This window comes from Macaca nemestrina, chromosome 12, assembly GCF_043159975.1.
Source record: "Macaca nemestrina isolate mMacNem1 chromosome 12, mMacNem.hap1, whole genome shotgun sequence".
Classification (NCBI taxonomy): Eukaryota; Metazoa; Chordata; class Mammalia; order Primates; family Cercopithecidae; genus Macaca; species Macaca nemestrina.
This window is the reverse complement of record NC_092136.1, coordinates 49515423-49527744: the sequence shown is the minus strand read 5'-3', so window position 1 is coordinate 49527744 and position 12322 is coordinate 49515423. Positions and strand designations below refer to the sequence as shown.

At 32.7% G+C, this 12322-nt stretch overlaps 1 protein-coding gene across 38 annotated transcripts in view; it reads right to left on the bottom strand.

Moving 5' to 3' along the window:
* Positions 1–12322, bottom strand: part of LOC105486943 (SRY-box transcription factor 6) — an 806217-nt gene that overhangs the window by 272794 nt on the left and 521101 nt on the right. For all 38 annotated transcript variants that reach the window (XM_024794517.2, XM_071075039.1, XM_071075037.1 and 35 more), the window contains one exon: positions 9810–9899. In XM_024794517.2, coding sequence (XP_024650285.2) covers positions 9810–9899 — 90 coding nt within the window. The remainder of the gene's footprint in view (positions 1–9809; positions 9900–12322) is intronic.

The following is a 12322-nucleotide window of genomic DNA, read 5'->3' as shown; positions in this document are numbered from 1 at the left end:
TTTTACTCATATGTAAAATCAGTATAATAATATTTTCCACACTGGATTGTTAAAGGACTCAAATAAAATGTTAGATGTTTATATGTAAACAATAAGACATCTTACAAAAGTTACTGACCAAATTATTTATTGACAGGAAACAGAACATATTTTGGAAGTCAGTCTTCTAATTAACAAAGTATAATAACTGTAGTATTAATTTGAAAGGAACCTTAGGAGATTATGAAGATAACATTCCATCAGCATGGGAATACCCTCTACAACATCTCTGCTTAAAATTTTCCAGAACACAATTTTTATTTATTTTATTAATTCATCCTTTAATTCATTCCTTCATTCATTCATTCAACAAATATTTATTATTTCTGATTTTTTAATTTTTTTTTTTTTTTTGAGACAGGGTCTCACTGTGTTACCCAGACTGGAATGCAGTGGTGCAATCACAGGGTCAAGCGATCTTCCTGCCTCAACCTTCTGAGTAGCTGGGACTAAAGGCGCACATCACCAGGCCCAACTAATTCAACAAATATTTATTGAACATCTGCTTATACCTGAGGCACTCTCTACTAATGCAGTCCAATCTTATCATTGTCAGACAGCTATAAGTTCTTAATTTCAGTTTTTTATTAAGAACAAGTTCCCTATTACCTTAACCCCCTAAAACAGCAGAAAACAAATATTATCCTCTTCTATTCAATAAAACTTCAAGTCAAATAATATGCATTAGGCCAAACTTCCCTAGGTTTTTAATTACTATTCATACTAAATGTTCAAGACTCTTTACTATTCTAGTCATTCTGATAAATACTAATGTGACAATAGATCTCTTAAAAATATGAGACCCAGGCCGGGTGCAGTGGCTCATGCCTGTAATTCCAGCACTTTGGGAGGCCGAGGCAGGCGGATCAGCTGAGGTCAGGAGTTCAAGTTCAGTCTCACCAAAATGGTGAAACCCTGTCTCTACTAAAAATACAAAAACTAGCCAGGTATGGTGGCACATGCCTGTAATCCCAGCTACTCAGGAGGCTAAGGCAGGAGAACTGCTTGAACCCGGGGGGCAGAGGTTGCAGTGAGGCAAGATTACACCAATGCACTCCTGCCTAGGTGACAGAACAAGACCCTATCTCAAAAAAAAAAAAAATGAGACCCCAACTGGGACACAACACTTCAGATGCAACCAGACCAAATCAAAGGTGTAAACATTTTATTTTGTATTTCATTTAAAGTTTTAATAATAAAGTTATTTTGTAATAATTGTAATAAAGTTAACTTGGTTTGAATCCTGATTTGAGATGACTACTATTAAATTTATGACAATTATAGCATTCTATCCTCAGTACTGCTACTAGCAAGGAGGCTACATATGAAAAAATGGTAGGGAGTTGACGGATTTTCTATTTAAGAATATTAAGAATGGTGGTTAACAGGGGTAAGAGAGAGAGAGGAATAGGGAGATGTAGGTCAAAGGGTACAAAGTTGCAGTTATGTAGGATGAATAAGTCTATAGCTCTACTCTATAACATAAAAACTAAAGTTGATAATATTGTGCTGCATGCTGGAAATTTGCTACGAGAGTATATTTTGGGTGCTCTTACCACACACACAGAACAAGGTAACTATGTGAGGTGATACATACATTAATTTGCTTGATTAGTAATCATTTCACTATATGTATGTATATCAAAACTTCATGCTGTCCACCTTACATATAGATAATAAAAAAAAGAATATTAGGCATGACTCAGGTACATACTCATAAAAAATCCTATGATTTAGTGTTTCCCAGATTTTAGCAGTATTCCAACTCCTATCAAGGGGTTTTAGAAACATTGCTTTACATTAATCAGATATAAAATTTTATGAGAAACCACTGATTTTTAAAGTAAAATCTAAAAAGTAAAATAATAATTTGTTATTATGTAAAAATATTAAGCTCCTTGAGTTGAAGAATCATTGCCCTTATCCATTCTACAGCCCACACTTGACTCTTCTTCTAGCACCTACCCATCACATAGAATTTTCCAATGGCAGTGATAAAGGCTGAGTTCTCTCCCTTCCCCAGCTTCATTATACTCTATGACTCTAAAAGAATATGTGCAGTTAAGAATGATATATAAACACAGATCAGCTAGAAAATAATACAAATGTTGAATATTTAGAAAATAATGACAAAGTTCTAAAAGCGCAAACTTACTGGATGAATAAAGCTATTTCTAGAAATATATTCATAGCCAAAAGTACCATTATCATTAAATAAAAATTTGTTACGTGAAGTATTCAAGTTAAAAGATATCAAAAAACAAAAGAAAAAGCATAAGAATAATAGGAAAGGAGAGACAATAAGGGTAAAAGCAAAATGAATTAATTGGCATATTGAAAAGCAGCAGAATTGACAAATCCAAAAACTGGATTATTGGGGGAGCAATAAATAGAAAAACCACTAGCAAGTAAAATTGAAAAAAAAAAAGAGAAAACAAATATGCAAAATTAAAAATGGGATCTATAACAGGAAATAAATGGAAGAACTAAAAATAAGATATGTATATGAAGTCAACGAGATTTGAAAATCTCATGAGATATACAATTCTCTAAGAGTTTCTTCTCTTTAAAAATATTTAGGAAAAATATTTTATGGCAAAACTGACTTAAAAGAGAAGTAGAAAATGTTTAAAAAAATCTCCAAAGAAAATTCTAGGCCTAGATGTTTTATGAGAATATTTTTCAGAATTTCAAGGAATAAGTAGCTCATGTTATTTATTCAATATTTTACATAACCAAGAAAAAGAGGAAAAGTTTTTCAGTTCAACTATGAACACTGGTACTAAAAAATTAACAAAAGTAATATAAACATGGAAAACTCTAATCAATTTATAATTACAGTTGTAAAAATAACTATAACAACTATAATATGAGCAAATAAAATGATGCAGTACATATAAACAAGACTATACCATGACTAATCAGGGTTTATTTCAATGACAAATTTGAAAAACAAAACCTAATAAGATATTCCATGAAATAAAATGCAAGTTATCATAAAAGACCAAACTCCTAGTAGACTAGAAGGATATCTTTAAATGAATATTTTAAATCAATAGTCAATAGAATGCCAAATATGAAATGTTAAAAACAACTCCATAAATTAAAAACTACACTGAAATATCTGCTATTACTTCTCTATTACTTAATATTATTCTTGGCATTCAAGGCAATGAACGTATGAAGGGTGGGTGGGAGTGGGTAGCAAAGAGACATATAACTATCAAAAAGGAAGAGAAAACATATCTACTGAAATATGACTACAGCTAAAAGTTCAATACAGGGAAGTTACAAAATTAACTAGCAAAATTCAATAGCATCCCTAAATATAACAAAAGGAAAATAGAATCAAAAATATCTCATTCACAAGAATAAGCAAAAATATTAAATATTATTAAGAAAACATCAAAGGAAATGTGCAGAACCTGTATTTTAAAGACAAAATATTATTGAGAGACATAAAATAACTGAATAAATGACTTTGAATGGAGCAATTCGATAGTATAAAGATGTCAGTTCATCCTACCATTTCAAATAAATGTAATATAATCTTTTAAAAAATCACTTTGGAATTTTAATTAACAACTTGATAAAATAAATTAAAGATAAACTTTAAACAAGTATGGAAGCACCTTAAAGAAAAATTATGAGTGTAGTCTTGCAATACTTACTTTTGAAGGATACTAAAGTTACAGTGATTAATATAGCATAGTACTAATAAAAGTTTAGATGGAAAAATCAATGGAATAGAACCAAAATCTGATAAATAGTTCCAAATATGTAATCAGAGTGTAATAAAAGATGCTATTTCAAGCCAGAGGAGGTAAGATAGATTATTTAATAAACAGTACAGATATTTGGTTAACTGCTTGAGAATAAAATTAAGTTATATTTCTAGTTGACATTATTCATCAAAACATATTTAAGATGTATTATATAGTTAAGTGTTTAAAAATATAGCCAACAAATTGGATGAAAATATAGCAGAATATTGTTCAATTTCAGGATGAGGAAGCCTTTCTAAACAAACCCCCTATAGAAAAAAGCATTAAAAAAGGGATGGAAAAACTGACAACAAAACCAGAAAATAAAACAAATGACAAAATGCAACATATATCACAAATAAAGTTTAATACTATTAAAACATATTAAGAGTTCTTAGAAAATATTGAGAACTGGACAAGTTTTTTAAAGGAAAAATGGGCAACCAACATAAATATGCAGTTCACAAAGGAAGAGATATTCAATTGCAAATAAAGGGAGATAAAGCACCTCATTCTCACTAATAGTCAAAAAACTCACTAAATCAACAATGATATGTTTTTCCCTTATAAAAATGGCAAGAAATTTTAAATTAATAATACTTGTTATTCAGGGCAAGAGAATAAAAACTTGCAGATACTACTGGTGAGAGCACGGAATACTATACTCTTCCTGAAGGGTAACTGGCAATAAGAATCAAAAGTCTTTTTAAAAAGAAGTAAGGAAAAGAAGTCAAATTGTCCCTGTTTGCAGATGACATGATTGTATATTTAGAAAACCCCATCATCTCAGCCCAAAATCTCCTTAAGCTGATAAGCAACTTCAGCAAAGTCTCAGGATACAAAATCGATGTGCAAAAATCACAAGCATTCTTATACACCAATAACAGAAAAACAGAAAGCCAAATTATGAATGAACTCCCATTCACAATAGCTTCAAAGAGAATAAAATACCTAGGAATCCAACTTACAAAGGATGTAAAGGACCTCTTCAGGGAGAACTACAAACCGCTGCTCAGTGAAATAAAAGAGGACATAAACAAATGGAAGAACATACCATGCTCATGGGTAGGAAGAATCAATATCGTGAAAATGGCCATACTGCCCAAGGTAATTTACAGATTCAGTGCCATCCCCATCAAGCTACCAATCATTTTCTTCACACAATTGGATAAAAAACTGCTTTAAAGTTCATATGGAACCAAAAAAGAGCCCGCATTGCCAAGACAATCCTAAGTCAAAAGAACAAAGCTGGAGGCATCACGCTACCTGACTTCAAACTATACTACAAGGCTACAATAACCAAAACAGCACGGTACTGGTACCTAAACAGAGATATAGACCAATGGAACAGAACAGAGCCCTCAGAAATAATACCACACATCTACGGCCATCTGATCTCTGACAAACCTGACAAAAACAAGAAATGGGGAAAGGATTCCCTATTTAATAAATGGTGCTGGGAAAATTGGCTAGCCATAAGTAGAAAGCTGAAACTGGATCCTTTCCTTACTCCTTATACAAAAATTAATTCAAGATGGATTAGAGACTTAAATGTTAGACCTAATATCATAAACACCCTAGAAGAAAACCTAGGTAATACCATTCAGGACATAGGCATAGGCAAGGACTTCATGTCTAAAACACCAAAAGCAGCAGCAACAAAAGCCAAAATTGACAAATGGGATCTAATTAAACTAAAGAGCTTCTGCACAGCAAAAGAAACTACCATCAGAGTGAACAGGCAACCTACAGAATGGGAGAAAATTTTTGCAATCTACTCATCTGACAAAGGGCTAATATCCAGAACCTACAAAGAACTCAAACAAATTTACAAGAAAAAAACAAACAACCCCATCAAAAAGTGGGCAAAGGATATGAACAGACATTTCTCAAAAGAAGACATGCATACAGTCAACAGACACATGAAAAAATGCTCATCACTGGCCATCAGAGAAATGCAAATCAAAACCACAATGAGATACCATCTCACACCAGTTAGAATGGCTATCATTAAAAAGTCAGGAAACAACAGGTGCTGGAGAGGATGTGGAGAAATAGGAACACTTTTACACTGTTGGTGGGATTGTAAACTAGTTCAACGATTGTGGAAAATGATATAGCGATTCCTGAATGATCTAGAACTAGAAACACCATATGACCCAGCCATCCTATTATTGGGTATACACCCAAAGGATTATAAATCATGCTGCTATAAAGACACATGCACACGTATGTTTACTGCAGCACTATTCACAATAGTAAAGACTTGGAATCAACCCAAATGTCCATCAGTGACAGACTGGATTAAGAAAATGTGGCACATATATACCATGGAATACTATGCAGCCATAAAAAAGGATGAGTTTGTGTCCTTTGTAGGGACATGGATGAAGCTGGAAACCATCATTCTCAGCAAACTATCACAAGAACAGAAAACAAAACACCGCATGTTCTCACTCATAGGTGGGAATTGAACAATGAGATCACTTGGACATGGGAAGGGGAACATCACACACCAGGGCCTATTGTGGGGAGGGGGGAGGAGGGAGGGATGGCATTGGGAGTTACACCTGATGTAAATGACACGTTGATGGGTGCTGATGAGTTGATGGGTACAGCACACCAACATGGCACATGTATACATAGGTAACAAACCTGCACGTTGTGCACATGTACCCTAGAACTTAAAGTATTTTTTTTTAAAAAAAAAGAACAAACTCTTTGAACCAGGAATTTCACTTTTAAGAATATAATCTAAATAACCACTAATAAGTTCATAAGTCTTAATAAAAATGTTATCTGTTTTCAAGATAGGTGCTCTTTGTACCAACAAACAATAGCCGGGCGCGGTGGCTCAAGCCTGTTATCCCAGCACTTTGGGAGGCCGAGACGGGCGGATCATGAGGTCAGGAGATCGAGACCATCCTGGCTAACCCAGTGAAACCCCGTCTCTACTAAAAAATACAAGAAAATTAGCCGGGCGAGGTGGCGGGCGCCTGTAGTCCCAGCTACGCGGGAGGCTGAGGCAGGAGAATGGTGTGAAACCGGGAGGCGGAGCTTGCAGTGAGCTGAGATCCGGCCACTGCACTCCAGCCTGGGCAACAGAGCGAGACTCCGTCTCAAAAAAAAAAAAACAAAAAACAAAAACAAAAACAAAAACAATAAAAACAAATGTTGAAGAAAAGGCCCAGTTACATTATGAAAACCTCACTTCATGCAATACTTTCTGCCAACAAAAATAATATTTTGGAAGATAACTCAATCTCAGGAAAATTCATAATATATCATTAAGTGGGGAAAATAGATTACAAAAAAATTATAATGGGATGATTCTAATTTTATGGGGAAAAATTAACATAAGTATGCATAATTTAAAATGGAAAGAATACACAATAAGATACAGGTAGAATTAAAAGACAGTTTCACTACCTTTATGTTTTTTTCTATGTTTCTTACAAATAAATACATATGAATTTTGCAATCAGAAAAATATAAGAGCTATCAAAAATACATAATGCTCGAGATATAATATTAAATACTGATAACCCATGATTGTATGTATTCCTCAAAGACATAATTTAGGTCATTTTAAAATTTCAGGATAATGAGAAGTAATTTAGGTGGATAATAACTGGCCTGGTTTCCACCAGAATAAAAATGTATGTTGAGTTTTGGCAGTGGTTTATTCAAACTATTTAAATAGTACTTTAACTGATTTTTTCATTTTTAAATTAATTTTTATTAGTACATTTTCTGTAGAAGATATTAGTATGTATGAAGAGATGATAATGTAGAATAAAGATAAATTTAATAAGAATCTTATATTTTATGCCCATAAGAAACTCAGAATAACACAAATGAAAGTTCATGTATCACAAAGAATCCAGAAAAAAAAGGTTAAAGATTTTGAAAAGGCTAATTTTTCATGTGATTCACTTTTGTGATTTATACATTTCAAGTATCCAAGACTAGTCCTTTTATAAAATTTTGAATTCAAAATTAGAATTAAATATAAAGAAAGATGGAAAGTAAGGGAGAAAATATACCCTGAAGTACAATAACTCCACGTTGAATTATAACATAACAAAATGTTAGTTTTCACATTCCTAACAGAAAGCAGGACCCTCATCATTCATGCTGGAAAAAGCTTGCCTTTGTACAAACCATTTCTGTTCTCACTGTTATAAAAAGGAATGACTTTGGAAAGGGAAGAAAACACAGAATGACGTGCAAAGTAGCAAACACCATGTTATTGCAGCTGGATAGAGAATATGTCACTAATGACTTTCTTTGTATCCATCAATAAGTTGAGTTTCTTTTTTTTCCAAAACAGCAAATGGCCTTTATGAGTACAAAACAGAAGTAGGGGAACTCAAAATAATATCCAGTTTCCACTGGTTGTGATACACAATTTTAGTTAATGCAATGATTTATTAATTATTTGCTGGGAAAAAAGATGACTTCCTTTTCTCTTCATTTGAGTTGAAAATGACATACCTGAAAACTAGGAAATTTTCTGTAGTAAATTCAAAGCAACATTTACATTAGATAATTATTATCAGATTTTCATCTTAACTCAGATATTATCCACGACCAATAGGAAGATTCAACTAAAGTGGTTTGATAAATTCAGAAAACTAATGTAACTAAGCACCCAAATCGTTAGTGCCAATCACAGTGATGACTGTCCGTAAGGATTGACAGAGTTAATGAGTGATCACGAATTTCATTCATAATGCAAATATATATACAGCACTTCTTCTCCATAAATGAATTAGCAAGAGTTCCATTAGTAGGCAAAAAGTATAACTCTCGATTGATAAGGTAACTTACTATCTGAATGGATTGGGATAGTTCACTTCTTAACATGTCTAAAAATAATAACATCCATCACATATATTCAAAAGTAAAGATGTTTATTCTCATCTGAGTCAGAGACCATGAAATGCTAAACCTAATGAAATTTGAGCTTAATCAACATAGGATCCTTTGTATATATTAATAATAACCACCAAACTTAAACTCATGAGTACTTTCTTAAGTGCCAGGTATTGTTCTAAGAACTATACATGTATTAACTCTCTTAATTAGCCTATGAAGGAAGTACTTGTATTATCCTCATTTTAGAGATGAGGATTAGAAAACATGAAAAACGCCGGGCGTAGTGACTCACACCTGTAATCCCAGCAATTTGGGAGGCCAAGATAGGCAGATCACAAGGTCAAGAGATCGAGAACATCCTGGTCAGCCTGGTGAAACCCGTCTCTACTAAAAATACAAAAATTAAGTGGGCATGGTGGCACATGCCTGTAGTCCCAGCTACTCAGGGGCCTGAGGCAGGAGAATCACTTGAACCCGGGAGGCAGAGGTTGCAGTGAGCTGAGATCGTGCCACTGCACTCCAGCCTGGCAACAGAGTGAGTCTCTATCTCAAAAAAAAAAAAAAAAAAAAAAAGAAAAGAAAGAAAAGAAAAGAAAAAAAAAGGTCAGTGGCTTGTCCAAAGTACTCATCCAGTGATAGAGCCAGGATTTGAACCAAGGTAAACAGGCTTCAGAATCCCCCAATAAACCATTATGTACAGCACATTCTAGAAACATTTTTAAAGGTGCTACAGGCAACTCATTTTGATTAGAAGAAATTCAAAATAATTTGGATTCATAAATTAAGCTATTATTATAATTTTAAGAGGAAAAACTAAGACTATCTTTAGCTTAATTTGCTCATCTTTTGACATAAGGTTTTTATACCTTTTTTGTGAAGTAAATTAATGAGGCAGCATATCCCATAAGTTATATGTTTATAGACTAATACAAAAAGGGGAGAAATTTTTCAGTTTGTAAACATTGCAAGGAATAAAAGCTCAGAAACGTATAATACACTTACCCTCTCATGTACAATCAAATGTTAGATGTAAGATTTAGTGTTATGGTACAGAAGATCAGCAAATGCATTGTTACACAAAATAACATAACTGCATTGACATGTTCAATATATTTTATGTTGTACCTTTAATTTCCCCAAGAAGTTCACTGGTATTTAGTCTTTCCATTTTTTCCTTCCAATCTTTTGAAAGTAGTTTTTCCATGCAGGAGGAATCTATTAAAATACAAAAGTAAGTATTAAAAATATATATTTATCACAAATTTAGAAAGTCAGTTTATGGGGAAATTTTCATTTAAGAATGCACAAAGCTGTTTTCGTTGCTGTAGCTTGAACCCCAGGATATAGAAAATTACATTATTCTATAATATGTATTATAAAATACCACCATAAAGTTTATTTTCACCAGATAATTATTTAAACTATCATCTAGGAGAAAAAAGATAATGCTCAATAATCTATTTTAGTATTATAATTCTATTAATATTCAATTCACATTTGTCATTTCTTAGATTGATAGTATAGAAAAGAGAGCTCTTTCCTATGAGTTTAACATTAGATACTCCTTTTAATCCAGGCAATTTTTTTTAAGTCCAAGCAAAATGTTTGTGCTGTGCAAGAAACAATAACAGATATTCAGGAGAGAAGAGGCCAATCTGAAACCACTTAGTTCTTAAAAAAGAAATCTAACTTTTGTAAATTATCCAATGAGAGCAAAACAAGAAGAAAATGAAATTAAGATGTTCTCTGACCCCTAGTAATAAAAACTGCTAAAACTTTTCTCTTATGTAAAAACCAATACATATTTTTATTAAATAAATACCTATATAAATACCATTTATTATTTGCCCTACTGTATTTCTAAATAGCATACTAGAATACAGGGAGTAATTACACTTGTTTTTATCAAGATTCATAAAGATTACAGAAATCCAAACTTTAGAAGGTTCTGATAATTACCAAATTTTTCTCAATGAGTTATTTCTGCTCTCTATGCAAATGGATTTGCAACTGGCGCTACTGCTTACAACTATTTATTTGTATCTTTTAAGCCTCAAATCTTAACAAATAGTTCATGTTTCCAAAAGGGAATGCAGATTTAAATACTAAATCCTTAGTGCAAAGCATACTCCCATAAAACTTTAACATTCCAAGTGTCAAAATTCTGATAACTTCCTTTTAAAATTATATTTAAAACATTTACTCCAATTCTAAATGCCTTTTCTCTCTCATATCAGCACCTATCTCTTTAGTATTTTCCCCTTTTTTTTTTTTTTTCCTCCAGCTTCTATATCCTCCTTGAATTTTTCAAAATGACAGTAAGGTCAAGATAGATCTAAACGGCTTTAGAAGCTAGATAAGCTTCAGAAGAAGACAGTGAGCCCTGGGCTGAGATGAGAAGACCACTGCATGGTTAGAAAGTATTGGTGAAAAAACAATTAACATTTGTCTGTGACACGATCAATCAATCAAGGAAGGGATAGAATCCAGATCAGCGTGTTGTGAAAACGGCTGATGAAGAACAACCATCCGAACTGGCTATCACAGAGCTAAAGTTCTTTCTAAATAGAAGTCAGCTTGATTTTATTAATGAAAGCTCCTTGCCCATTCCCTTACTTCTTCCCTCCCCTTTTCCTTCCTTCCTACCTTCCTTCTTTCTTTAGTCCATTATTTCCTATTATTTTCTCAGTTTTCAACAAATGATCTACTACTGTGCTTCAAAATTGGATTCTGAGTGATGTTCCAATGGGGCCTACATGCATATGCATATATTCAGGTTGTATTTAATTGCTGAAGTAGCCTCTTACTATTTTTTATTCAAATTCAGAAACAAGATATATGTTTTGTTCTATACCTATTTTGTTTTTATGCTAAAGTCATACAAATGATAATACTAAGTTAAGAGTTAGGAAGCAATTCTTCAAATCCATGCCTGTCACAGATTACTTTTTCTCAAATCAGGTTTGAATTGCTGAGATTGATTGATATAACATTAGATTATGGATAAGAATAGTCAACAAAAAGTTTTTATTTTCATATCCTACCCAATTTTGTTTTATTGCCCTTTCATACATTATATCAGTGCACTAAGCTAATAATTACTGATACAATTACAAAAGCATAACTTTTTTAGCTAAAGTTTGAGTTGAAAGCATATATTATAGTAGTCAAAGATAAAAGCCCAATTTATTTGTAATAATAACAAATTCAGAGCAAGTCCATATACTAGGATTAAATGCATGTTAGGATGTAAACAGGCTAAAATATGTCTCTCATTTCTATAAATAGACCTGAAATCTTTTAGAGCTCCAATAAAAGAATGCTAAAACTTCATGGGAGAAAAAGAGAGCTATATGAACAACAGGAACACACATTTCAAATATAAATCAAATCATGTGGACACAGCTTTATATAAAAGCTACTCATTAATAAAATGGTTGGTAACTTCAAAGCGTTTCACATTCCTATCAGAAAATTAATCCTTACTGCAACGCTCAGTTAATCTAGCTTTATGAGTTCCCATTTCAGTAGAAGAAACTGAGGGAAAAAATAAAGCAGCCTTTGCATATCTACATTTTCAGCCAGAAAATATTTAATAGCAATCACTGATTGCCTTTATCTATAGGACAATGAAAGTT